Consider the following 27,500-nt stretch of genomic DNA (forward strand, 5'->3'; position numbering starts at 1 on the left):
CAAAAACACATTGAGCAGGCGTATCAGTGAAATAATTGATAAATTAATAAAAGAACACATGAATAAATGATTCCCTCTCATGCGGTGATGAAGGCGAGAAACATGCAGGATGAGGAGGAAGCAGACACCCCAGTCACCAGCCAGCGAGGGGGGGCGAGTCACTGCTACTGGCCAGAGGGGGGCGCTCTTCACAACTGGACACGCACAAACACCTAATAACATTCCTGTCAGTGTGGGTGGTGTGTGTTGTGTGGGAGTAACAGGGCTTCTGGGCTTGCCCACTCTCACACTGGCATACGCACTAGGACGACTAGCCAGGTGAGATAGGCTAGGACTGGCAACAATCTCCATGGAAACACAGATCTCCAGGATTAAGGATAACATTTTTCACTTTGCTATCTAGGGTACTATTCTATTAATCTGCCGTCTTTAATTCATCATGACAGAGAAGGACACGTTTGCCTTTTTCACAAATTTCGGTAAGAAAATGATGGAATAGAGGAAAAACACTGCAGACATGTGTAAGAACAGAGGAATAAACACTGCAAACGTGTGTTAGATCAGGAATAAACACTGCAGACGTGTGTAAGAACAGAGGCATAAACACTGCAGACATGTGTAACAGAGGAATAAACACTGCAGACGTGTGTAAGAAGAGGAATAAACACTGCAGACGTGTGTAAGAAGAGGAATAAACACTGCAGACATGTGTAACAGAGGTATAAACACTGCAGACGTTTGTAAGAAAAGAGGCATAAAAACTGCAGACATTTGTAAGAATAGGAATAAACACTAGTCATGTGTAAGAACAGAGCCATAAACACTGGAGATGTGTGTAAGAAGAGGAATAAACACTGTGAAACCAGTATAATCTTATAAACTGCACCCTAACTGGACAGACTCGTGCTAATTGTACACAAGACAGCAGTTGCATCAGTGTTAGCTGACTGCTGCTATCCAGTGTGTTCAGTGCACACATGCACACACTCACACACACCCAAGATCTACATGAGGCAGAATGAATGCAGGCATGCTTTGCTTCTGATCAGCCAATCAAATGGATCAATCAATCAATCAATCATTAGAGACAAATATTGATCAGCACTCAGGGTACGGTCTGGCAGGTGAAAGCGTGCGGTAGGGTGGGCTCCAGCTAAAGCAGGTGATTCAGATCAACACAACCAACCAATCAACAAACAAATCAATAAAATAATAAATTTAAATTAAAAAATTTAAACGTGAGTGCCAAAAGAGCACTGTGACTGAGTGTTTACAGTAAGCGAGTGTTTACAGATGAAGTGTTTCTCAAACTAGACAAAAGAAGAAAACAAAAAAGTGAAACTTAGAACAAAAACCAGTGGGATTAAAGTGCAAGTGTATGGATGAATTTGAATGATGAAAAATAACAGAAAAAACTCACAGTACAAATCAAACTAAAATTTGGTTTTCAAAATAAACTTACCAGCATTTTTTGCGAAGTTGACTGAAAGTTGCAAGAAAGAAATAAAAAAAGCAAAACATAACAAAAAATTACCATACTAACATCTACCATACTATACATCATGTTTTCAAAGGACGCAGGAATCACTCGCGTGTGAAGCTGACTAACCCAACCAAATCAGTCATTAAACCTCATGTAAGGCTGCACCACCCAATTAAAAGCTCACTCCACCCAGCCAACCAGCCGTATCTGGCCGTGTCCTACACCCTCTCAACCCTCTTCACACTCGAGATAGACTCTCAGTTATTTTGTCTCTACGTGTCCCTGTTACACAGCAGCAAAGAGAAGTCTGATCTCCATGATAGGGATGGGGTTAAAAGTCTGATCTTGATTAAAGGGTGGGGTTACAAGTCTGATCTTGAAGATGTAGTTAGCAGAAAGCAGACTTAAGAGTGTTGAGAGAATCACTGAAGTACTACTGTTATAAAGCAGATCAGGGATTAATAAGACCACTCAGGGCCGTTGGTGGAGAGGCCCACTCAGTCTGCCTGATGGGCTGTTTGTGGAGAGATGGCTAGTCAGTCGGCCTGAAGGGTTGACTGAGAAGAGAGGCCCAGTCACTGCCTGAAGGGCTGTTTGTGAGGCACTCTGCCTGTCAAGATGTCTTAATAAGGCACAGATGACAGTGCTGGCTCAGTTACTGCTGTGGGGTGGGTTTCCCGAAACGTTCGTAGCGCTAAGTACTTCGTAACCTCGTCTGAAACGTGTGAGGTTAAGAAGTACTTAGCGCTACGAACGTTTCGGGAAACCCACCCGTGAGGAGTAGGATTGAGGGGGACAGAGTTGACCTGTACACATAAATACCGAAACATTTACAGCCATCCATACAAACTAAACTAGACCAAGCAGAACTGGGTCACTGCAAATGCAGAAAAGGAAGAATATAACTCCAAGCAGCTGAGATGGGGCTGGAGGAGTCTTTAGTTTATAAATGTACTCTATAAAGGGTGAGCATCTCGGCATTATAAACGCAGCACAAATACATTGTGGGAAACCCTCTCTGCATACAGTAAGCTCAGCTACACACTTGCAGAGTGATTGTCCTGAACTCCAAGTAACTTGCTCGGTATGGTTATGATTGATTGTCAGGTGACCAGGGTAGGAGTAATAATAACACTTGTATTTAACTAAATTCATAATCAGCCATACATACATGTCTACTGCAGCACTGAGGGCAGCTCTGTGTGTAGGTCTCTGTGTGTGTGTACAGGTGTGTGTGTGTGTGTGTGTGTGTGTGTACAGGTGTGTGGAGGTTACCTTGCGCCCATCACTCGCATGACAGTTGACATTGAGAGGTGTTAGCAGAGCCATCAGCTTGTCTTCATTTCCACTCCTGAGATGCACACACACACAACACACACAATTAGGGACAGCTTTTACCAACACACACCAAGATGTTTCCAGAGTGTTATTCTGTAATTACTGCTAATATTGGGCACAAACATGTGTATGTATATGAGTACGTTCACACACAGACACATACATACTAGTGCTTGACTAGCATCTGGAACAACCACTCAGTGCCTCTTGGATCACACACCTGCAGTACTCTCTCAGCATTACCTCAGTGCTATCTCAGCATCGCCTCCTGCCCCCAACGCTCTCCCTGACCCTGACTGCCTCCAGTTACCTAATTAAAAAACCCTTCATAAGCTTAAGATTGGTGTGTTCAATAAGAAGCACTACAAGCTTGGGCCCTCAGTTTAGTAACAATAAACAACTATTGTAGTATTGTAGTAAAAATGATCAACCCCCTACAGTTATGATTGGCTCCTGACTGCATCAGGGCTGAGTGTTGAGCTCAGATTTGAGGGATTTATGCCTTGAAACATGCTCACCTTGCTGCTTCCAATAGCTCATCCTTCTTATATTCACCTGCAGACCACAAAACAACACGTCTAATTAGACACGCGCTCAGATGCGCACAATCACACATGTTTGATCAGATGCACGTGCAATCAGACACACGTGCGATTACACGTGTGCAATCAGGCAAGCACACTGTGCCTTTACTGCATTGTCTACCAGACAGAAAAAAGCTGGGCGCGTACCGGTGAGAACAGTCTTGGCAGATGGATCTGCTAAATCCAGGGCTGATTTGCCATCTGTGTTTCTGATGTTGGGGTCAGAGCCGTGCTGGAGCAGAACTGAGGAAACACACACACACACACACACACACACACACACACACACACGACGTGCATGGACGCACACGCACATACAGACAGGCACCAAAGTGAAAAGCATGATAGTGATTCTGTCTGCCCCCCCCCCCCACCCCCAAACACTGTAGTGATGCTGTCTCAGCAGTGTGCAAGGTGATGGGGATTCAGCAGATCTCTGAAATCCGCTGGACACACACAAACAGAACTCTTGTGCTATCTGAATGTCACGCTAAGGTCAGGCGTTTGTCGGTTTACACCAACCCATCAGAAATGATGCCCCACTGCTGTTAAGATGACACTTTCATGTTACTGCTGACTCCCGTTACCCAAACTACCCCACAGCATTCTACAGCTTTGTAAGAACAGTCTCGCTTTATACATTAGAAAAGTTAAACTCTTACCGATGCACACGTCAATCTTGCCCTTAATGGCTGCCTCGTGCAGGGGCGTGTAGTTCCAGTTGTCTCGTGCGTTGGGGTCAGCGCCCTGGCACAGCAGCAGACTGACCACCTCCGCGTGGCCGAACGAGCACGCGTTGTGTAGCGGGATCAGCCCGCCGTCGTCACGCGAGTGCACGTTCGCTCCGGTCTGTAACAGATGCTCGACAACATCTTTCCTCCCAAAACCTGAAAAAAATGTATAAATATTCAAATATCGTCTCAGAACTCAGAAATTTTAAAGTTTTTTTATAACATCCTTCCACACGTAGGCCGGTTATTTAGTGTGAAAATATATGAAAACATCGTTTTTTTCCCCTTGAAACGGTGGTTGAGGGGACGTTTAAATGCGGCTAACCGAGGCCAGTCGCGTTTATTCTCCGGTAATAAATTCGCTTCTGAAAATCAAGCAGCGGCACCAACATGTCGAGGCGGCGGCAGCAGCCGCCCGTACCTGCGGCGAAGTGCAGCGGGGTGGACTTCCTCCCCGCCATGTCCTTGGCGTTCACGTTCACCGAGTCCACCAGCCGCTTCACCCGGGACACGTCTCCGTTGCGACAGGCCTCGAACAGGTCCCTGAACGCCCCGCCGGTGCCGCAGCCTTCCTCGGCCGGGCTGGAGGCTGCCGAGGCGGGGCTGGGGCTGCCCGAGCTGCCGACGGCCGCGGTCGAGCTAACGCTGCTACAGCCGGAGCTGCCCAGCGCTGGCGCGGGGCGCCCGGGGGAGGCCGCGGTGCCCTCCGTCGCTCCGCCGCAGTCCGAGGCGCTACTGCTCGACGGACTCGACGTCGCCGAGTCCGGGGCCGCGGGCGACACCGGCGGAGGCGGAGAGGCGAGGACGGTGTTCCGCGGGGGCGACTGCAGTACGCCGTGATGCTGAGACGACCGACGGGACACCGCCATTTTCCCGTGAAAACCTCGGTGTGTCAACAATAACAGCTGGAACAGCGCCACTTCCGCACGGGGCCAATGTATTTCCGGTTATGGTCTGTCGACTCTGAATAAAGCGTATTCTGGGTATCGAAACGATGTCTGAATTTGTTGTGCTTTTCACTTAATAATTTTCCAGTTTCTGGCATTTTTCTGGCTTTTCACCATGTTTATTGTTTTAAAGGGCCACTGTTATGCAAGTGTGTGTGTGTGTGTGTGTGTGTGTGTGTGTGTGTGTGTGTGCATGTTTATGTATCTTGCCTGTAATGCAGGAACTTATGTCTATTGATTTAATGAACGTGTCTTGTTCATCTTATAATAAACAAGACACGTTTAGCTATATAAGGGGTCTCTGTGTTGCTATGGTGACAACAACAAACCCCTTTCCCACTGACTGGCTTCACTAGTAGATTTCTGTTCACTAGAAAACGTCTGTTCACTAGTAGTGTTCTGAAGCGTTGTGCCCTCTGTGTTACGGGCTTTGATTCACAGCTGATGTGTAACTTTAAGATGCCCATTTCCTCCGGCGCTACAGGGAGAGAGGGAGCTGAGGTGGAGACCCAAGGTTCCTATTTAAAGAGGTCAGTATCTTTTTAAAACAGTATCTGTTTAATGCTAAACTTTGATAGAATGAGTAACTACATCAGATGCACGCATGAATCGCAGCTGATGTTCTCACTGCTTTAATGTCAGCCTTTTCTTTATTGTCCTGTAGTGTTTTCTGAACGGGCCTAATTCCTGTTAACAGGTATCTTGGAACTCTTTCTCATGACAAGAGGAGGACCCTAGAGAACGTCCTGGAGGTGCTCTGATACAGTGTATTAAAATTAAAATCATATCAGATGGTTACTGGATGAACGAGTGTTAATTGACACAGTTTGTTAATGTTTTGTCCTCTTGTCCAGACTGAAGGTGTTTCTGGTGCAGCTGGAGAAGATGTGGGGGGTTCATCAAAACGTACTGATACCCCCATCATACCACCCCCACCCCCACCATGCCACCCCAACCTCCACCATACCACCCCCACCATACCACTCACACTCCAGTTCATATCAGATATATGTTCAGGAGCTCTGTGTTCTATGTGTAAATGCACTGAATCTGTCATGTGAGCATGTGGCTTGTGTGTGTGTGTTTCAGGTGTGCAGAAGGAGAAACGCACACAGGAGAGGCACCGAAAAAGTAATGGAGATGGCAAACATGCCCTTGAACAGACATCTTCGAAGAAATCAACCACATGTACTTTGTTGTGATACACAGTCATATCTAAGGTGGATGAAACACTCTAAAGCAGGGGTACTCAAATAGAAATGATGATGGGCCATTTAATTTTTTCAATCACTGAAGGGCCGGTTACGGGGGGGGGGTTGAACGCATTTGGGCGTCAGCTACCTGTTTGTTGTTGCCATAAAGGCTCTAAAGTTTGGTAGGCGTATTCAGTTTTCTATATATTAGGTGCCATATCTGAATATACTACCATCTTTCTTACCTAATACTTTTTAAACCTCTTTTATGTATTACTATATGCTTTCCTTAATCAGAAATCAGAACAGTGTCGCATGAATGTTTTATAGATTATGTAATTGCAGTGCAACATCATCTTTGCCCACTAGAGGGCACAAGTTACATTAGTTTGTTTTTTTTTTGCATTGTGGTAAATCTAGGTAACTCATATGTGGAACTTGTCCTGCATTAACTGAAATATTGATTTCATTAAAAGACAAGGGTTGGTTGGAAATAAATATATAAAACATGTAGGTGGAATCATAAAGGAAATATAATACAAAACCACCACACTATGCCAGTCAAGGCTCTTACCAACCTGCTCTGTGGTGTATATTCTAGCACAGGCATGAATGTTGGCACGCAGCCAGTCACAAGTAGACAACGTAGGGAAAGACAAACCTTTCAATGGGGTCTCGTAAGAGTCTCAAGTATGTTACAGAGTCCAACCACTGTCAGTTACAATCAGTTACAAGTACACTGTCACAGTAACACAGTCCAAGCACAGTCTCAGTTAAACAGTCTAACCACAATGTCAGTTACACAATCCAACCAGACTGTCGGTTACACAGTCCAACCATACTGTCGGTTATTAGGGTTGCAACGGTATGAGATTTTCACGGTATGATAACCGTCTCAGAAAATACCGCGGTATCACGGTTATCACGGTATCACAGTTAGTTTGTATATTATTAAAAGATACACTGACCCTTAAAGAAATTACAAAAAGTTGTTTTTGTTCAATTAACTATTTATTGTAGAAACCTGGAACCAGAGGCGTAGCGCAAAATTCTGGGGCCCCACCGCAAGGAGGCAATGAGGAGGCCCGTGCGTGAGCTAAAATCTCACGAGCGACCGTAGCGCGCGACCCTGCGCGAGCGATGTAGGCGTTTATACTTTCGCGAGCGTCGCGAGCGTCACTGCAGTGTAAATATGGCTTTGCAGTGTTGTCCGAAACGATACGTTAACAAATACGAGCCTCTTGTAATTCCAGGACGAAACATGAGAGAACGTGAAGACGTTAAGATTGGGCGTTTTGAAAATAAACAACCATTAAATAATGTGATAAAAAGCGAATAATTTCGAGTATATGTATAAATATTTAACTAAGTTTAACGTGCTGGGAAATATTGAAATGGACCTTGAAAGTGATGTACAAATGCTTTAATTCCACCTTGTTAAGGTGTATGAACCCTGCAAACATGACTTTGTTCATCGCGCTGAAGCGCGGCATTACAAAATTCGAGAGGTGCACGACCTCGCGAATCGACAGCGCGCGAGACCCTCGCGCACGGGCAGAGCCACAGCGATTACGTCATTTTCGCCGCGCAGACCCTCAAGTATAAACCAGGCTTAACATCACCCAGGAGGATGACTAAACAACAAACTCGTCCTAAGGCGGGGCCCACCTGTGTTCGGGGCCCCCCCGCAGTGCGTGCCTTGCGTGCCCCTCCCCTACGCCAGTGCCTGGAACTATTGTATACAAAATGTGTCCTTTAAAAAAATAAGCTGTACACATGTTTATATAAATACTGCAAAATTAGAGAAACCTAAATCATGGATTTCAGTACAATTATTTAAGTTTAAATTATTTAATATCTGATAAACTCAGCCAGGGTCACTGTCTGATCAACAACTGTTGTAAACGTCTGTTGTAGCCTACTTCCAAGTTAGAATATAACCAGATACTGCAGAAAGAGAGGATATATTTCTGACATGATCCTTACAATAGAGATTTCTATTTTAAGGCTTTCACACCGAGTCTGGTTTTAACATATCAAAAACAGGCACGTTAGAATTTGAAAATGAACGCATGTAAATCAATGGCGTCTTTCACATCCAGTGAAAGCAAGGACCATAAAAAGCTAGGTTTATTCTTTCACTAGTGACCGTAGCGCGCGACTCCGCACAGTTCTTTTGTATTACGTTAACAAATACGAGCCTCTTGTAATTCCAGGACGAAACATGAGAGAACGTGAAGACGTTAAGATTGGGCGTTTTGGAAATAAACAACCATTAAATAATGTGATTAAAAAAGCGAATTATTTAGAGTATATGTATAAATATTTAACTTAATTAAGTTTAAGGTGCTGGGAAATATTGAAACGGACCTTTAAAGTTACGTACAAGTACTTTAATTCCACCTTATAAAGGTGTATGAACCCTGCAAACATGACTTTGTTAATTGCGCTGAGGCGCAGCGCGCGCAAAGTTACAAAATTCTAAATAAAAAAAAAAAGCTAAATTTTAGTTTAGCTTTTTTTTTGTAAAAAAATTTGTTAAGTCTGATGCACTTCTGCCATTCTCACCGCTGTGTGCTGAGTAGCTGAACCGGAGCGGAGTTGCGCATGCGCGGGTCAGTTTCTCCGCTGGCTTGCTTTTTACCGGTAATAAGCAAACGCACACGATATGATAACCGTGCATTTTAATACCGTGGTATACCGTGAAACCGTTTACCGCTGCAACCCTATCGGTTATACAGACCAACTACATTGTCATGGGCTGGCGGTTAGGGAACTGGTCTTGTGACCGGAGGGTCGTGGGTTCGATTCCCAGACCTAAGGCCATGACTGAGGTGCCCTTGAGCAAGGCACCTAACCCCAACTGCTCCCCGGGCATCGGGCTAGGGCTGCCCACCGCTCTGGGCACGTGTGATCCACAGCCCCCTAGTAATCATCTAGTGTGTGTGTGTTCTGACTGCACAGATGGGTTAAAAGCGGAGGAAAAATTTCGATTGGGGTGTAAAAATCACAATTGACAAAATATGGCACATTTACATTGTCACGGTTACAGTCCAACCACATTGTCTTTATGGGTGTGAGGCCCCCAGTGAAGTGGTTTCTGTCAACCGTCTCTATGCCGTATGGGATCCACAGTAATGATGCTGTGTGTATTTTGGGTACAGTTTAGCATACAAGCCTGGATTAGCAATTAACGCCATCTCTGCCATTTGCTGTGAACAAACATCCATGTTTGCTTGTAAAGAGTTGTGGCACCGTGACAGTGGTGTGTAGTGGGGACAAACATAATAGGGACAGCTGATGTCCAAAAGTCTTTATTTGTAAGAAATTAATATATTGAAAAAATATTACCAGTGTATTTGGTACACCTAAAAGCTCTAAAATGGAGAACATGTCATCAACAGTAAAATCGTCCTATAACTAAATAAAACTTGTATAAATTAATTAGCAACACAACAAAAAACAACAATAAAACTGTCAAATTGGTGAAATGTCCCTCCATGTGAGGAAACCGTGGAGGAGTTGGAGCTGGTGAGTCTATGTGCGTGAGAGAAGGAGGAAGTGAAGCAAGCCTGTGCTGGCTGTGTTTGGTCTGGAATCCCTTACCCAACACAGCCTGACAGATCATCACGGTTCTCAATGGTGAGTTTAGATGTTCAAGGCCTCATATAGTCCAGTTGAGGGTCCTGATTGGTGAGTCTGGTGTCTCAGGCTCTGTGATTGGTTGATTTTACAGTTCAGTCACTACTGTCGTCTTTAACCAGCATGTGGCTGTATATCTTCTGCTGCTCTTGTTTGAACGTGTCCTTCACTTTTGCCCTCTTCAGTCCGCCATCCCTACACACACACACACACACACACACACACACACACACACACACACACACACACACACACACGCTTGTCAGTTACTATGGGAGCCACTGGTGTATTGCAGTAATACAGTGAATAAGCCTGATGAAGAGGGAGAGAGGGCTAACCAGGACAGGTCCACCAGCCCCCCCTGGTGGGCGATAGCTGACTTCACTCTGTTGGCAAACTGGACTGCATCCTCCCCTTCCTGCACACACAGGAAACAGGTTAGAGGAACCAGGAAGCCCACGTAACCATGGCAGAACTGAGACACAAACACAAAGTTAAACATACACTGAGATGTTCAGTCATAGATGATCAACTATACGTATATGTTCAAACTACAATATGTGTAGCTTAAATATTTGTTGTATTTGCATTTTAAAACCATAACCAGGAACTGCAAATTATCTTTTACCAGATGTCTCATACACATTATATATATTGAATTTAATGTGGTAGTATTTAACTGTTTTGTCCATGTAAAGAAAAATAATACCACTGCAATTAGTAGACCAATTTCAAATAGCACTGCAGAGAAAAACAGCACTGCAGACACAAACTGCACTGTAGAGCTGTTTTCTGGTGTGCACTACTTGGGTGATGGTTGGCCCCTCCCCCTCACCTGCTGGCTCATGGGTGGCCCCTCCCCCTCACCTGCTGGCTCATGGGTGGCAGGTACCAGACGTTACACACAATGGCCCAGCTCGTCATCATCCTCAGCAGGTAGCTCACCATGTTGTATTTCCCACTGTTCCAGAACGCATCGCCAAACTGAGGGTCATACTGCATTCACACACACACACACACACACACACACACACACACACACACACACACACACACACACAGAGCTCATCATCAACATCAGGATGCTGTAGGGGTTACACAGCTCCTCCCACAGTCTACAGACATGCTTTTGATTTTTTTGGTCTCTATATTTCTTTTACATGGAAGATGGATTACATTCCAATGTGCAACGTAAAGACCAGGAAGTAACACTTCAGAGAGTGAGAGGGAGGGAGAGAGACAAAGAAAATATTTTATTGCTTGATTATAGTCTCAGTGATTTGTCTGTCCCTAACAGCTGATTTAAATGATGGAGAAAGTTTCTACCTTTATAGCCACGGGGTAAATGGTCCCTCCGATTTCAAAGCTTCCCTTTTTGAACATCATAACGGACGTGTTATTGATGCAAGTTCCTACATACAGGGGCAGAGACAGCGCTATGTGAGTAACTCACCAACTGTGTGACTGTGTGTGTGTGTGTGCGTGTGTGTTTGCACAGATGCATGCAACTGATTTCACTAAGACCCAATGGAATTCTTAGGGAAATCAGGTGGCACTGTTACCATAGCGCTGGTACAAATCAGGTGGCACTGTTACCGTAGCGCTGGTACAAATCAGGTGGCACTGTTACCATAGCGCTGGTACAAATCAGGTGGCACGGTTACCGTAGCGCTGGTACAAATCAGGTGGCACTGTTACCATAGCGCTGGTACAAATCAGGTGGCACGGTTACCGTAGCGCTGGTACAAATCAGGTGGCACTGTTACCATAGCGCTGGTACAAATCAGGTGGCACGGTTACCGTAGCGCTGGTACAAATCAGGTGGCACTGTTACCATAGCGCTGGTACAAATCAGGTGGCACGGTTACCGTAGCGCTGGTACAAATCAGGTGGCACTGTTACCATAGCGCTGGTACAAATCAGGTGGCACTGTTACCGTAGCGCTGGTACAAATCAGGTGGCACTGTTACCATAACGCTGGTACAAATCAGGTGGCGCTGTTACCGTAGCGCTGGTACAAATCAGGTGGCACTGTTACTGTAGCGCTGGTACAAATCAGGTGGCACTGTTACCATAGCGCCAGTACAAATGTCTACAGATCTGTGATGTCTCAACCCAGTCTGATCTGAAGTTAACCATCACAGAGTGTAATCTCACACAGTTGTGTAATCTCACACAGTTATGTAATCTCACACAGTTATGTAATCTTACAGTCATTTTGAAACATGGAATGAGGTGTAACAGGATGTATATACAGTGATGAGCAACATTTAATTTGAGCAAATTCATTATCATTATAACTGAGCAGGCAAATCAAAACCCAAACACAAGACAGGACAGAGACAAATCCAAAACCGAAAAAAAACTTTGCACCAAAGCAAATGTGACACCAAAGTGGGGAGAGTGAGACACATCTAATCTCACAGTTGTCTAATCTCACCGTCCAGCCTTAGTTATTTGCCTAATCTTACACTGTTTTTAATCTTGCTCAGTTTAAGCTCACATAGCCATTTGATAAGACAAGTCTTAACACAGCGCGTTCCCCATGGGCCTCTTACCCTCAGGGAAGATCAGGATGGGGAGTTTGTTCATGTCACTGACGTGATCCCTCAGCCTGCAGATAGGAAAGGGTGAAGACAGAGGATCAGCTCAGGACACACGCACGCACGCACACACACACACACACACACACACACACACACACACACACACACACACACACACACACAATCATACAGACACACACACACACACACACACAATCATACAGACACACACACACACACACACAATCATACAGACACACACACACACACACACACACACACACACACACACACACACGCACAATCATACAGACACACACACACGCACACACACACACACACACACACACGCACGCGCACACACACACACACACACACACACACACACACACACACACAATCATACAGACACACTTGCACACACACACACACACACACACACACACACACACACACACAATCATACACAGACACACTTGCACACACACACACGCACGCACTCACACACACACACACACACACACACACAATCATTCACAGACACACTTGCACACGCACACACTCACACACGCACACACACATACTGCAGAGAGCAGTGAGACACATCCAGTCAGGTCAGCCTGACTCAGCACTTTACATGCAAACAACGACTCATCGGTGAGTCATCAGTGCTCTGGAGTGAAGGAGCACCAGCTGTGTGTAACTCTTCCTCACAGCCTAGAGAGTGAGTGTGTGTGTATGAGTATGTGTGTGTGTGTGTGTGTGTAAGCTTTTTCCAGCTGCAGATGATGACCCACATTCCAGAGTGCTGCATGTCAAGGGGGTTGTGTGCACTCATTGTGCTCATGCACACACAAGCACACACACACACTCACTCGTGAATCAGCCTGTAGCAGACAATGCTTTGACATGAAGACAGACAGCACACTAGCTCCAGCAGGTCGTAACAGGTCACTGAAGTGCAGTTACAGTGATTTTAGTGCTGTGCTGGTCTACCTTTTTGTCACCAGGTGGCGATCTTTCATCTCTGCTCTTTCAAACCAGATGTGAGGACATGCTCGAACCATCGCACGTTGAATCATGCCCATCAGGCCACCGTGTACCTGCCCCACCTGTCAATCAGACCGACCCAATCACACCCGAGAACCTCAGACACTTCATGTAGCATGTAGCCTTGTACAGAGACGGTATCCTGTTGGATTTATCAGACCAATCTGTTACTCACCATAGCATAGCCGCCATCGTTAGCCAGGATCACCACGTCGATCGGTGAAGTGTGATTGGCCACACAAATCCCTCCTTTCTGTGGTTTGTTCTCTCTGTAGGGGACGAAGTCAGAAGCCTCCAATGAGAGCTGGTGAGAGCTCAGAGCAGAGGTTTCAGTGCAGGCGCCGGCTCCACCAGCCGGACCAGGTTTCTGCTCCAGCCCTGGGGCCCTCCAGCCTGCTGCAGGTCTACCTCACCTCACACAGGCATGATGTGGCACTCTGGGCTAGAGCAGAAACCTGCACTGGCCTGGATCTGCTCCTGGATCAGACTCACAGCGCCTCTGTACCAGTTCAGTGTCACACAGATATGTGTGAATAGGTTCATTGGATGAGACAGCCACCATCCACACACCGCACACCCTCCAAACACCACAAATACTCCAAACACCCTACACACTCTAAAAACTCCACATGCTCCAAACACTGCACACGCACCAAAACACCCCACACACTCCAAACACAACACACAGTCCATTCAGTTTGATAACCAACTGATGGCTGATCACACTGTTTATTAATAATTTTATCAGCTTTTGCTCTGAACTAAAGACGCAGAATGGTGACTGCACACACTGGCCAGTCGATTGGAAGAGTTTTTTTTTTTGCCAAAATTCTTTTTAAATTCTTCAGCTGTTGACTGAAATGTCTGCCCTCATGTGCTCTGAAACACTACAGCAGCAGTTGTATTTGCACATGTCACATGATCATCGCAAGTCAACATTCGCACATGTCACATGACCATCGCTAGTCATGTTACTGAATACTTGTGTTTGTGAGTTCCTGTTGTAGTAATAGGTACCCGTTGTAGTAGTGACTCCTGTAGTTTAGTAGTAGTCTGACTCAATGGTGTCTTGAATGGTGAAATGGTGTCTAGCCTATCCGTACTATTACCTAGGATGTATTCTGTGATCAGAAGCAAAGCACTTTGTAAGTCGCTCTGGATAAGAGCGTCTGCTAAATGCTGTAAATGTAAATGTAGTAGTGAATAGTGAATGTAGTGAATGTTGTGGAAGTGATTACCTGTTGTGGTAGTGAGTACCTTTTATAGTAGTGAGTAACTGTTGTGGTAGTGAGTAGCTGTTACAGTAGTGAGTACCTGTGGTGGTAGTGTATTGTTGCAGACAGGCCTCGGGCACAGATCCGATAACACATGATGTGTACCAGCTCACTTAGCCAGTCCTTTAACCTGAAACACAAACCATCTGCCCTGTTCAGATTCAGATTCAAGAAGCTTTATTGTCATGACTGTAATTTGCAACAATATTGCCAAAGCATTACAACAATAAATAAACAAATTCCACTTCACTCCAATACCACCCTGTTATGCTCCACTCCACTACACGGCATCCCCTCTGTAACCCTCATCTCCCTTTACACCACCTCTGTAACACTCATCTCCCTTCACACCCTCCCTGTAACACTCATCTCCCTTTACACCCTCCCTGTAACACTCATCTCCCTTCACACCCTCCCTGTAACACTCATCTCCCTTTACACCCTCCCTGTAACACTCATCTCTCTTCACACCCTCCCTGTAACACTCATCTCCCTTTACACCCACCCTGTAACACTCATCTCTCTTCACACCCTCCCTGTAACACTCATCTCCCTTTACACCCTCCCTGTAACACTCATCTCCCTTTACACCCTCCCTGTAACACTCATCTCCCTTTACACCCTCCCTGTAACACTCATCTCTCTTCACACCCTCCCTGTAACACTCATCTCTCTTTACACCCCTCTGTATCATTCATTGATTTCCTTTTACACCCCTCTGTAACACTCATCTCCAAATACACCCTCCCTGTAACACTCATCTGTTTGTACACCTGCTAATAATTATATTAATGATAACGCTAATGATAATAATGCTAATGAGAGTGCTAATGAAAATGATGCTATTAATAATATGAATGATAACGCTAATGATAATTATGCTAATGACAGTGCTAATGAAAATGATGCTATTAATAATATAATGACAATGCTAATGAAAGCCATGCAGATGAGGATGACCCAAGTGCCTGCCAGGAATATGAGCATGTGGTGTGCAGAACTCTTGTGCAGTCGTGGGTTCATATGTGTGGTGTGCAGAACCCCTGTGCAGGTATGGGTTTGTGTGTATGGTGTGCAGAACTCTTGTGCAGGTGTGGGTTCATGTGTATGTGGTGAATAGAACGCTTGTGCAGGTGTGGGTTCATGTGTATGTGGTGTATAGAACTCTTGTGCAGGTGTGGGTTCATGTGTATGTGGTGTATAGAATGCTTGTGCAGGTGTGGGTTCCAGATGTGTCAATTCCAGGTTCAGAAAGTAAAAGTCCTCACCAGGATTTTGCTCAGGCTTCCTGGATTGTGTTGATTCCACTAATTTAACCTGGATTGCACTAATTAGAAAATCTAGCAAGCTTGAGGAAAATCCTGATGAGGACTTTTACTTTCTGAACCTGGAATTGACACATCTGGTGGGTTCATGTGCATGTGTGTGTGTGCAGAACATCTGTGCAGGCGTGGGTTCGTGTGTGTGGTTTCCAGAAAGCTTGTGCAGGCGTGGGCTTGTGCATGTGTGTGTGTGTGTGTGTGTGTGTGTGTGTGTGTGTGTGTGTGTGTGTGCAGAACACTTGTGCAGGCATGTGTGATGCAGTGGAACTGCGTTCTCAGCAGGACGTTACCTACAGTCGGGCAGGAATCCCACCCCAGTGGTGCCAATGACCAGCCAGCTGATCCCAATCACTGCCAGTGTGATCCTGCAAGCAAAGCACACGCTGCTCACACATCTACAGGACTGATCTCACTTCAGCTTTAACCACCTGCATGCACCTAATGATGCCTTTAACAAATGACACATAGGCTGATCTTAGAGCAGCTGCCTAATTCTAATACTGATTAAACCAAAAAGAACAGAGTAATCAGAGAGCAGTTGCATGACTTGTACTTTCTGTATTGGTTAGTCAAAGTCCATCCATGTGTGTGTGTGTGTGTGTGTGTGTGTGTGTGTGTGTGTGTGTGTGTGTGTGTATGTATGTGTCACCTCAAAGGCAGCAGGATGCCGTAGCGGACACACACCCCAATGCCCCACAGAGTGCTGAGTCTGACGGAGATGTAATGGAAGTTGTTGTTGGTGCGTGTGAGCAGGTTCCAGGACTCCAGCTCCTCTGAGCTGAACCTTTGGGTCACCTCGTCCTCCACGATGCTCTCTATCCCCCTTCTGCTGAAGTAGAATACATCACTCAGCGAAAAGGCCCCGCCCTCCGCTGGTCTACTGCGCCGCAGTTCATCGATCTCCTCCTCCAATGAGGAGTCATCTCTCTGGATGAGTCCTGAGGGGGCGGGGCAAAAGGGGGTTAAGTGCCTTTACAGTACTGGTATTACATAGAGACTTCACCTACTGTAGAAACAGTCTTCACTTGCTTTGTAAAGTGAACACTTCCTAACCTGATGTATGGTGGCAAGAATACCGATACATGTTGGTTAGTTTGGTTAAATGGGCTTCATTGATGTGGAGAGAAATCCCAGACATATACCAAAAACAAGCGAAAGTCAAAACCAGTACTGTGCATTTACGAACATACAGGAGATCCAGAAGAGTAGTTAATGAAGTTCTAAAGATTGTTAATCAGTCTCTGCAACTGGGAGAATTCCCTAATATTCTTAAAAATTCTATGGTTAAACCACTATTAAAGAACAGAAATCTTGATCCTACAGTTATCAATAACTATCGACCTATATCTAACCTTTCCTTTCTTAGCAAAATTATTGAAAAAGTTGTGTCAATCTAGCTGAATGATTATGTTAAAGTAAATCAGATAAATGACACTCTTCAGTCTGGTTTCAGAGTTCTCCACAGCAATGAAACAGCACTAGTTAAGGTTAATGACCTGAGATTGAATAAGGATGCAGGCAAACTCTCAGTCCTTTTCCTGCTAGATTTAAGTGCAGCTTTTGACACTGTTGATACTTCTACAGAGCTGAGTAGGCCTTAGTGGCTTAGTCTTAGACTGGTTTAGATCGTATCTAACTGGGCGTGATTACTATGTTACATTAGGTACCTCTTCCTCCACATGTCAAAATATAACTTGTGGCGTCCCCCAAGGATCAATTCTTGGGCCGTTACTGTTCAACCTATATATACTTCCGTTACCACATATCATTAACAAACATGGCATTAGTTATCATCAATATGCAGATGACACTCAACTTTACATTTCTCTAGAACCTAAAGCCCTAAGATCAATTTGCTCACTGTTTGATTGCATAGGTGATATACAGACATGGATGTCGGACAATTTTCTGCAATTAAATAAAGAGAAGACAGAGGTTCTTGTTCTTGGTAATGATTCACAAAGGAATGATGTCCAGATTTATTTTAATCAAATGAATCTGAATGCCAAACTATGTGTTAGGAATCTGGGTGTCACCTTTGATAATGAGCTCAGCTTCAAATCACACATAATGACTACATGCAAGACAGCATATTTGCACCTTCGAAACATCGCTAAGGTCCGAGATATGCTCTCTCCTGCTGACAGTGAAAAACTTGCCCATGCACTTATCACATCAAGGCTAGATTATTGTAACGCTGTTCTATCTGCTCTTCCAAAGAGCTCTATTTCGCACCTACAGCTAGTTCAGAATGCTGCTGCAAGGGTTCTGACCCGTAGGAGAAAGAGAGATCATATTACACCTGCACTCCACTCACTGTACTGGTTACCTGTCAGGTGTAGAATAGATTTTAAGGTTCTAGTGATGGTTTTTAAATGTCTTCATGGTCTTGCTCCTCTTTACCTTAGTGAAATGATGATTAGATATGTTCCAGTCAGGTCTCTCAGGTCTTCAAACAGTAATTTACTGGTGATTCCTAAAAGCTGATTAAAGATTGGCGAGGGTGCTGTTAGCCACTATGGCCCAAAGCTCTGGAACTCTCTTCCTGAAGAGCTCAGAGGCATTTCATCCCTGCATAGCTTCAAAAAGATTATCAAAACGTTCCGGTTTTGATCTGCTTTTAGTTAAACTCTAACTAATTATTCTAATTATTAGTTCTAATTATTTTAATAGTTTTCCAGATTATTATTATCTAATTTACTTAACTTTTTTACATTATTTTATTTAGTTACATTGCACGTTGTTTTAATATTATTATTTTATAATTTGTCATTATTTTATTATGTTTGTTTCCTCTTTATCTTTACATTTCTCTTAACATTTTCTTTTTGTCTTATCTTTGCTTCCTTTTAATGTTTATTTTTATTTATTCTGTAAAGCACTTTGAGTTGCATGTATGTATGAAAGGTGCTATACAAATAAAGATTATTATTATTATTGTAACGCTGGGGAGGCAGGCAGGACGAGGCGGGTGCGTCGTGTCAACGGGCACTTTATTTAAACATATAACGGTAGTGCAAATAGCGCACTGCAACATATAACACTGAACGACACACAGACGTAGCATTAAGCTTCAAACAAAGATGAGCACGGGACACTGCGCGAACGCACATTAAATAGACAAACTACATAAGCCCCAAGTGATGACGAGACGCGTCACAGGTGAGACTAGTTAACACACTCACACCCGCACCCACGAACACACATACACGGGCAACCAGACGCAGACGACATAAACACCCGCCCACAAGGAGGGTCCGGGAGCTGGGACACAGATTCAGAACAGCAAACAGACAGGAGATCCATAACAGTAAACACATTCAGAACAGTAAACAGAACCAGAACAGCCATCAGAACCAGAACAGTAAACAGAACCAGAACAGTAAATGTTAACATGCAGAAATCTGAGATTCTACCGCTCTTTCTCCTTTGAAGCGTTTTTGCTGATATATGATATTTGGTCAGGAGGACCATCTCCAGTTACTGATATTGGGTCAGGACCATCTCCAGTTACTGATATTGGGTCAGGACCATCTCCAGTTCATATTGAATAGGATGAATAGGAAAATACATGCAGGTGAGATTCTACAGAATTAAAAACAAATGTGAGTCCAAACACAGTGCAAACACAGCCACTGCTAGAACACACAGATAATGTTGACAAGTCTAAACTGCACCAACATACTCCACGACAGGTATGCAGAACCAGCAACGCAGCACTGCAACTTCCAGACAGCAAGAGGGACAAAGAGAGACAGAAAGGGAGGAAGAGAGAGGAGAAGATAGTGGGAGAGAGGAAAAGAAAGAGACCAACACTACCACCCTCTCCCACCATACACCACCTACACTACCACCCTCTCCTCTCATACCATCGCTCCACTGCCCTCAGTATTCAGAAACGTACACCAGAAGATATCAAGTTACATCACTGCACAACTCACTTTAATGCAGTGTGGTGATTACTCTGATAATCTCCGGTACTGCACTGCTCTCTGCTCACCTTTGATAAGCACATTATTGATCATTGATTTATAAAGTGAGAGAGAAGCTAGCTCAAGGTGAGTGCTGCTGATAACAGCAGGAGCAAAGTTTACTGTGTGTGTGCATGTTTGTGTGTGCATGTTTGTGTATGTGTGTGTGCATGTGTTTGTGTGTGTGTGTGTGTGTGAGTGTGTTTATGCATGTGTGTAACTGCTTTGTCCAACATTACAGAGCATCCTCAGAAAGTCACATTTCGTCAAATAGATTGAGATGTAAATGTAGTATATAAGTGCAGAGTGCTGTCTCTCAGGGTGTACTGTATGTCAGAGTGAGACTCCCAGAGTGCTGTCTCTCAGTGTGTACTTTAGGTCTGAGTAAGACTCCCAGAGTGCTGTCTCTCAGGGTGTACTGTAGGTCTGAGTGAGATGCAGTAACATGCTACAAGGTCTTCTCAGAGTGCCAATAAACTCAGTCTAGCATTAACTCGTAGGAATGTGTTGCATGAATGTGTTGTGAGGAAGGGTGTATGTATGGGTGGTCTGTTTATGTGTGTGTGTGTGTGTGTGTGGGGGTGTGGGTGTGTGTGTTGGTAGTCTATGTTTTAGCATGTCTAGTCAAATTTATTTCTATAGCGCTTTTTACAACAGCCGTCACAACAAAGCAGCTTTACACATGTTTGGGTCCAAGACCTCAGTGAGCAGGTCAAAGGTGACTGTGGCCAGGAAAAACTCCCTAGAGTATGAGGAAGAAACCTGGAGAGTAACCAATGTGTGTGTGTGTGTGGTCTGTATTTTAGCATGTGATTGTGTGATGGTGTGTGGTCTGTATTTTAGCATGTGAGTGTGTGATGGTGGTGGGATGTATTTTAGCATGTGAGTATATGATGCTGTGTGTGTGATGGTGGTGGGATGTATTTTAGCATGTGAGTATATGATGATGTGTGTGTGATGGTGGTGGGATGTATTGTAGCATGTGAGTATATGATGATGTGTGTGTGATGGTGGTGGGATGTATTTTAGCATGTGAGAATATGATGATGTGTGTGTGATGGTGGTGGGATGTATTTTAGCATGTGAGTATATGATGATGTGTGTGTGATGGTGGTGGGATGTATTTTAGCATGTGAGTATATGATGATGTGTGTGTGATGGTGGTGGGATGTATTTTAGCATGTGAGAATATGATGATGTGTGTGTGATGGTGGTGGGATGTATTTTAGCATGTGAGAATATGATGATGTGTGTGTGTGATGGTGGTGGGATGTATTTTAGCATGTGAGTATATGATGATGTGTGTGTGATGGTGGTGGGATGTATTTTAGCATGTGAGTATATGATGATGTGTGTGTGATGGTGGTGGGATGTATTTTAGCATGTGAGTATATGATGATGTGTGTGTGATGGTGGTGGGATGTATTTTAGCATGTGAGTATATGATGATGTGTGTGTGATGGTGGTGGGATGTATTTCTTGTGTATGTTCTTCATACACAACAACCTGATGAAATAATGTGTTCATGCCAGTCATGCCAGTCACAGTTTTTGTTCTTGTTTGTGTGTGTGAAAGTACGTGTACTTACCATTAGATGAGGAGGTTTTTAATGTTTTCTTCTCCTCACTGCTTTTCTGAATCCTCAGTGTTGCCCACTGTAAAACACACACACACACACACACACACACACACACACACACACACACACAGACTGTTAAAGAAGGTATATAAGGTATTACATCACAAATGCTGACTACCATGCACACTCCATGGGCAGTGCAAACACACACACACACACACACACACTCTCCCTCTGTGTCTCTGTGTATGTGCATGTGTGTTTTATTATGTCTGTGCGTGTATTATGTGTGTGTGTGTGTATGTGTTAATATGTGTGTGGGTGCATTAGTGTGTGTGTGTGTGTGTGTGTGTGTGTGTGTGTGTGCGTACCTCCAGTGTTTTGATGAGGATCTTCATGTACGTCTCCGTGATGCCTAGTGACAGGCCGAACATGGCTGGCAGCATGATGAGCAGAACCAGAACCACAAAGGCCGTTCTCAGCAACGGCCACAGAACCGCCCACATACCTTCCATACCGCAGACGCCTGTACCACACACACACACACACACACACACACACACACACACACACACACACACACACAAACAAACAAATGATGAACAGAACCAGAACCAAAGGCCATTCTCAGCATTGACAGTAGAGCCGTCCACACACCCTCGCTCCCCCACTGCAATAACATACACACCTATATAACACACACACCTATATAACACACACACCTATATAACACACACTCATCCACACCCAAAAATACCAAAACACACAACACCTCACCTATCACACACACAGACACACACCCCTTTATTACACCTGTATCACAAAAACACCAGTACCACACACACCATACAGATCTGCACCTGTCTCCCAATACACACACCAGCCTCCCAAATAAGAGACATGACAGTTTGTTTTACCTTCTGCGGGGACTACAGAAACTCTTAAACTCAAACACCTCAGCACCGATTCTGCCGTTAACTGCTACCACACACCGTACCGATGTGATACGACTATACCGACGAGACAGCCTACGTTATCCGTGTCAGTGTTTAGCTCTCATTCACTGCCTTTAAACTGTGATGTTTAAAATGTTTTCTCACAAAAGAAAATACCGAAAACTTACCGGTTCCAGTGTAAACCAGCTGAACGAGCCGACAATTCTCAGATCACCCGCAGTCCTGTTACATTATGCGTGTGTGTAGTTGCGAAAGAAGGCGTGCCATTTACACACTAAACGAGATCCTCCTTATCCTGTGGAGACGTTCAGACATGACGAATGTAGATCAAAGTTCACAAAAGAACAATAAAAAACAACGCCATCGTGAGGACGAGATGTGCAAGCGCACGTTGACGTTGCGCGTTTACAGCTAATTCTCAGCTCGATTAATTTGTTAATGAACCACTAAACGAAATAGGGAAAATAACGAATTCATGCACATCTTCACGAGTAAACAACTCTGGCTCACTTTAGACGGGGATTGTTAAAGTATCCAAAGCTATACAACTTTTGACCACAAATTTAACTGGCGAGATGGATAATTGTCGTTATTATCAGACTATTAATGTGGAAAATAATATGAACAGTATGAATATGAAGCACCTCAAAATAATGAATATGAACTCTCAAAAACCTACAGAGGAAAAAAAAAGAATCCTGTAATTTCTTCTGGCATTTCGAAAGAAAAGCCAAAGGCTTCGCTTATCATATCCTGCAAACTGGCAACGTCGAAACGCCCCGAGGAATTACTGCAGTTCCTGAATTACTGCAATCGTAGTTTAATTCACCGCTTGACCACAAACGCCGCGTCAGATGAGAGCAGCACGCGCTGAACAGCTGGCCACGCGCTGTTTTTAAAGTGCATGACCAGTGGCTACAAGAGATTTAACGCCTTTCAGTTTTTCATTTGAGTTCTGAAAAACAACAGATAACTACAAATAATTAATAACTACAAATATCCTGATATTCTGGCACACACATTGTTTTTCGCGTACTCACTCTAAAACTAGAACTTTGCAGAGGTTTAACTGGACTGTGCAGATTTAAGACGTTTAAAGACGTTGAAGACCGTCGTGTCTACAACTCTCCCCCTCTGAGAAACAGGACACTCGGTGGGTTCACTCCTCCCCTCACCGGGCTCTCTCCAGCGCCTCTATATGATATCTTTAATTCTCGTAGTCGTTTGATTTCTGTCTTTCTCTCCGAATGTCTCGCGCCGCGGGTCCGACAGGCGGGTCGCCGGCGCGCGCGTGACTTCACGTACCGTTTCACACCACGGACCACCGTCCCGTTGTGAGGATCGGTTCCGCTGAAATATGCCGCCTTTGCGCTTACATTTCGTTTTGTTTCTGGCCGCTGGCCACGTCGCGATCTCCGGGTCGGACTACCTTTTTCCAGACACAGAACAAGGTTTGTATTTCTCGTAAAATAACCACGTGAAAATGTTGCTGAATAAACAGTTTCCGTACAACCTTGCATGATAAAAGAAACGTTACTAAAATGGGGAATCCCAGTATGCACAAAATGTACTTATTCACAAAGTAGGATAACTTTGCCTGCAAACGAGTGGGAAGACTAGTTTGTGGGTCGGCTGCATTCTCGCAAAAGTCAGTGTGAGGTCTTCTCGAGAATGCTTCAATCATCTCTGATTCATACCGACCTCGTTGATCTCAACTGATCAAGTTAACGCGCTTGTTTTCCCATTTACAGAGCATTTCATTAGATCGCACGAGGAGTTTTTCGTGGTTCATCCCGAGAAGGTGGACGAGGATGGACGATTTATCTCGCACACAGTCTCACACCAATTCACGAATAGCCGACACAAGCGAGACCTGGGTAGCTCGGACAGACGCCTGTATTACAAGCTAAACTTAAACGGCGGGGATGTAACGCTAAATCTCACCATCAACAACAATTTGCTCCCTAGTGATTACGTTTTAGAGAGACGTCCTTGTAATCTAACTGAAGACAGAGCGCGAACACGTGTGGAAAACGCTTGTCACCTTCTTGGCACGGTAAGACACGGCAACGTGGAAGGACCCGCCGCTCTCAGCACCTGTAGCGGACTGGTAAGGACGACATCGGCTCTCCTGTTTAACAAATGAACCCGGGCCCAGGCGCTCTGTGCATTGCTAGAGAAAGTAGAGAGATTGTCTGCAGTGCAGATAGTCTCTGTGTGTGATCTACTGTCACTCTGAGCCTGCAGCAGAGAGTGCACACATATGGGAATTGTGCAGACACATGCATACACACTGACACACAAACACAGGGTTCAGCAGAATCAGAAGATGTGAAAAAAAATGCCTGTGCCTGGGAGAGGTGGAGGGGGAAGCCCCATTGGGAGAGAGGAGGGAGTTTAGAAACCATCAATATGTCATCAACTAGCATGACTCACTCCGGCTGGGCAGGGAAAGAATTAAAGAGGAAAGGACAGAGAAGGAGAAAAGGAGAGAGAGAGGACCCGTGTTTGACCGAGTGAGAGCATATGACCTGATTGATAGGTGGGGGTGGGGCCAGGTGAGAGCATATGACCTCACTGACTCTGCAGAAGGCTCTGTGTGTGTAGCCGGTGCAGCATGTCTGGGGCAGAGGTAGCTGGAATGTGTCTCCCAGGAGGTCCATCTGGCTGTCTGTCACCAGGAGATCCATCTGGCTGTCAGTTACCAGGAGGTCCATCTACTTGTCAGTCACCAGGAGCTCTGTTTAGATGTCACTCACCAAGAGATCTGTCTGCCTGTAAGTCACCAGAAGATCCATCTTGCTGTCAGTTAGCAAGAGATCTGTTTGCATGTTAGTCACCAGGAGATCCGTTTAGATGTCAGACAGCAGGAGATCCATCTGGCTGTCAGTTACCAGGAGATCCAAATGATTGTCTTGTTGTCAGTCTCCAGGAGATCCGTTTAGATGTCTGTTACCAGGGGATTTGTCTCACTGTCAGTCACCAGGAGATCCATCTGGCTCTCAGTTGCCAGGAGATTTGTCTCGCTGTCAGTTACCTGGAGATCCAACTGGTTGTCAGTCACCAGAAGATCTGTTTGAATGTCAGTTACCAGGAGATACAAATGGTGGTCTTGCTGTCAGTCACCAGGAGATCCGTTTAGATGTCTGTCACCAGGGGATTTGTATCACTGTCAGTCACCAGGAGATCCATTTGGTCGTGTTGCTGTCAGTCACCAGGAGATCCTTCTGGCTCTCAGTTGCCAGGAGATTTGTCTCGCTGTCAGTCAGCTGGAGATCCATCTACTTGTCAGTCACCAGAAGATCTATTTGAATGTCAGTTACTGGGAGATCCATCTGGTTGTCAGTCACCAGAAGATCCATCTGACTGTCAGTCACCAGAAGATCTATTTGAATGTCAGTCACCAAGAGATCCATATGGCAATTAATTAGATACACAAAGATAAATATAATCCACATTTTAATTTAAGATGTACAATCCATATTATTTACAGGATTATTAGTAATCAATAAAGGAAAATAAGACTCAAAATGATTTCTAAATATGTCATAAGAATAACCAGTAATAATCCATAAGGATCAGTAAAAATAATTAGTTGATTGTCCTGATTCTCTCCCCTTCTCTCTGGCTCTCGGGTCCCCTTTTCTCTCCCTCTCTGTCTGGAGCTGTAATGGAGGACAGTGTGGTAGACAGTGTTCTAGAACATGTGGTAGACAGTGTGGAGGACAGTGTGGAGGACAGTGACTCTGCTCTAGCTGCCCTAACATTGCGTGGTTTGTTCATACACTGTGTTTACACACTGCATGAGCAAATCCCTAACTCTTGATTGTTACTGGGGTTTTCCCTCTGTAATCACAGAGGCTGGTTAAGGCAGACAAAAATGACCCAAACCACATAATAACACACACACATATAGACATACATACATACATACCACAGTGTTACACAGCAGTGGATGTCTTTCTGGGAAACAACACAACATATACCGCTTAGAGCAACATGCTTTTTATTTATGTTTATTTATGTTTCTTTTTGTTTATTCATGTTTATTCATGTTATTGTACGGCGTAGGCAGTTTGGGCTCAGGGCTCCAGAGGCTGGCTGTGGCTACGGGTGGGTGTTACGCCATCTTGGCTCCTGTGTGACGGGTCTGTTCCCACTGCAGTTTGAGTTTAATGGGTCACAGATCCCCTTTACATGGTTCCCAGAATGCACTGGAGCATCCACGGGTCAGGGTCAGCCCAGATGACCTTCTCTGACATACATCTATCACTCCACAGTCTCATCCCTGAGGGTAGCGAGCTGAAGCAGCAGTTCAGTCGATGGGTGGGATCACCCCCAGTGCAGGGGGATTCACGGGTGAGACGGGTGACAGAGATGACGACGATCTTATCTGCCACTCTCACTGTGCGCTGGAGGGATTTGCGGCAGGATGCGGTGCTGGTTACGAGTCACACGGTGATACAGCTGGTCAGGATGGTCTTGATTGTTCCTCTGGGTGTGGGTTCTCCTTAGGTCTACCACAATCTCCTTCATCTTCTCAACGTTCAGAGATAGGTTGTTGCGACTGCATGTTCAGTTTTTGAATGAGCTGTTGGGGGACGACGGTGTTAAAGGCTGAGTTGAAGACTGTGAAAAGCATTCTGACATATGAGTGTTTTGTGTCCAGATGAGTAAGGGCTGAATGGAGAGCAGGAGAGATGGCGTCATCGGCCGATGACGGCGTTTGGCCGATGCGCAAACTGAAAGGGCTTCAGGGAGGGTGGGAGGACTGACATGATGTGTCCAGGGAGGGTGGGAGGACTGACATGATGTGTCCAGGGAGGGTGGGAGGACTGACATGATGTGTCCAGGGAGGGTGGTAGGACAGACTCGATGTGTCCA

General features: G+C 44.9%; 3 protein-coding genes and 1 long non-coding RNA gene across 7 annotated transcripts in view; 2 read left to right on the top strand and 2 right to left on the bottom strand.

The window, feature by feature from the left end:
* The window catches only part of tnksb (tankyrase, TRF1-interacting ankyrin-related ADP-ribose polymerase b), a 20,707-nt gene extending 15,661 nt beyond the window's left edge, over window positions 1-5,046 (bottom strand). Inside the window, exons 1-6 of one of the 2 annotated variants that reach the window (XM_076998769.1) lie at window positions 4,558-5,046; window positions 4,068-4,292; window positions 3,553-3,648; window positions 3,340-3,376; window positions 2,759-2,834; window positions 1,463-1,483 (exon numbers count right to left, since the gene is read on the bottom strand). In XM_076998769.1, the coding sequence (XP_076854884.1) occupies window positions 1,463-1,483; window positions 2,759-2,834; window positions 3,340-3,376; window positions 3,553-3,648; window positions 4,068-4,292; window positions 4,558-5,005 (903 nt within the window). In that variant the 5' untranslated portion in view covers window positions 5,006-5,046. The remainder of the gene's footprint in view (window positions 1-1,462; window positions 1,484-2,758; window positions 2,835-3,339; window positions 3,377-3,552; window positions 3,649-4,067; window positions 4,293-4,557) is intronic. The other variant, XM_076998770.1, reaches the window with a different exon arrangement.
* An 83-nt stretch (window positions 5,047-5,129) lies between these two features.
* On the top strand, window positions 5,130-6,789 carry LOC143509918 (uncharacterized). The gene is made up of 4 exons (XR_013129839.1): window positions 5,130-5,613; window positions 5,781-5,835; window positions 5,938-5,989; window positions 6,173-6,789. It is a non-coding gene; the product is annotated as an uncharacterized LOC143509918 (long non-coding RNA).
* Window positions 6,790-9,577: 2,788 nt separating this feature from the next.
* On the bottom strand, window positions 9,578-22,925 carry agpat9l (1-acylglycerol-3-phosphate O-acyltransferase 9, like). 2 transcript variants are annotated; one of them, XM_076998791.1, is made up of 13 exons: window positions 22,784-22,925; window positions 22,032-22,186; window positions 21,670-21,736; window positions 16,760-17,048; window positions 16,401-16,475; window positions 14,829-14,918; window positions 13,690-13,783; window positions 13,461-13,576; window positions 12,477-12,532; window positions 11,245-11,330; window positions 10,786-10,914; window positions 10,257-10,336; window positions 9,578-10,113 (listed from the first exon to the last, which is right to left on the bottom strand). In XM_076998791.1, exons 2-13 carry the CDS (start codon window positions 22,173-22,175, stop codon window positions 10,014-10,016), a joined length of 1,326 nt encoding a protein of 441 aa, XP_076854906.1. In that variant the 5' UTR covers window positions 22,176-22,186; window positions 22,784-22,925; the 3' UTR covers window positions 9,578-10,013. The 2 variants fall into 2 exon arrangements, 1 of the variants encoding a protein (XP_076854906.1); XR_013129837.1 differs by having other exon boundaries at window positions 10,057-10,113; window positions 10,754-10,914.
* An 850-nt stretch (window positions 22,926-23,775) lies between these two features.
* LOC143509898 (A disintegrin and metalloproteinase with thrombospondin motifs 12-like) overlaps window positions 23,776-27,500 on the top strand; it is a 29,542-nt gene continuing 25,817 nt past the window's right edge. Inside the window, exons 1-2 of one of the 2 annotated variants that reach the window (XM_076998758.1) lie at window positions 23,776-24,067; window positions 24,368-24,726. In XM_076998758.1, the coding sequence (XP_076854873.1) occupies window positions 23,974-24,067; window positions 24,368-24,726 (453 nt within the window). In that variant the 5' untranslated portion in view covers window positions 23,776-23,973. Of the gene's footprint in view, window positions 24,068-24,365; window positions 24,727-27,500 lie in introns of those variants that run through there. The other variant, XM_076998759.1, reaches the window with a different exon arrangement.

This window comes from Brachyhypopomus gauderio, chromosome 3 (genome assembly GCF_052324685.1).
Source record: "Brachyhypopomus gauderio isolate BG-103 chromosome 3, BGAUD_0.2, whole genome shotgun sequence".
Classification (NCBI taxonomy): domain Eukaryota; kingdom Metazoa; phylum Chordata; class Actinopteri; order Gymnotiformes; family Hypopomidae; genus Brachyhypopomus; species Brachyhypopomus gauderio.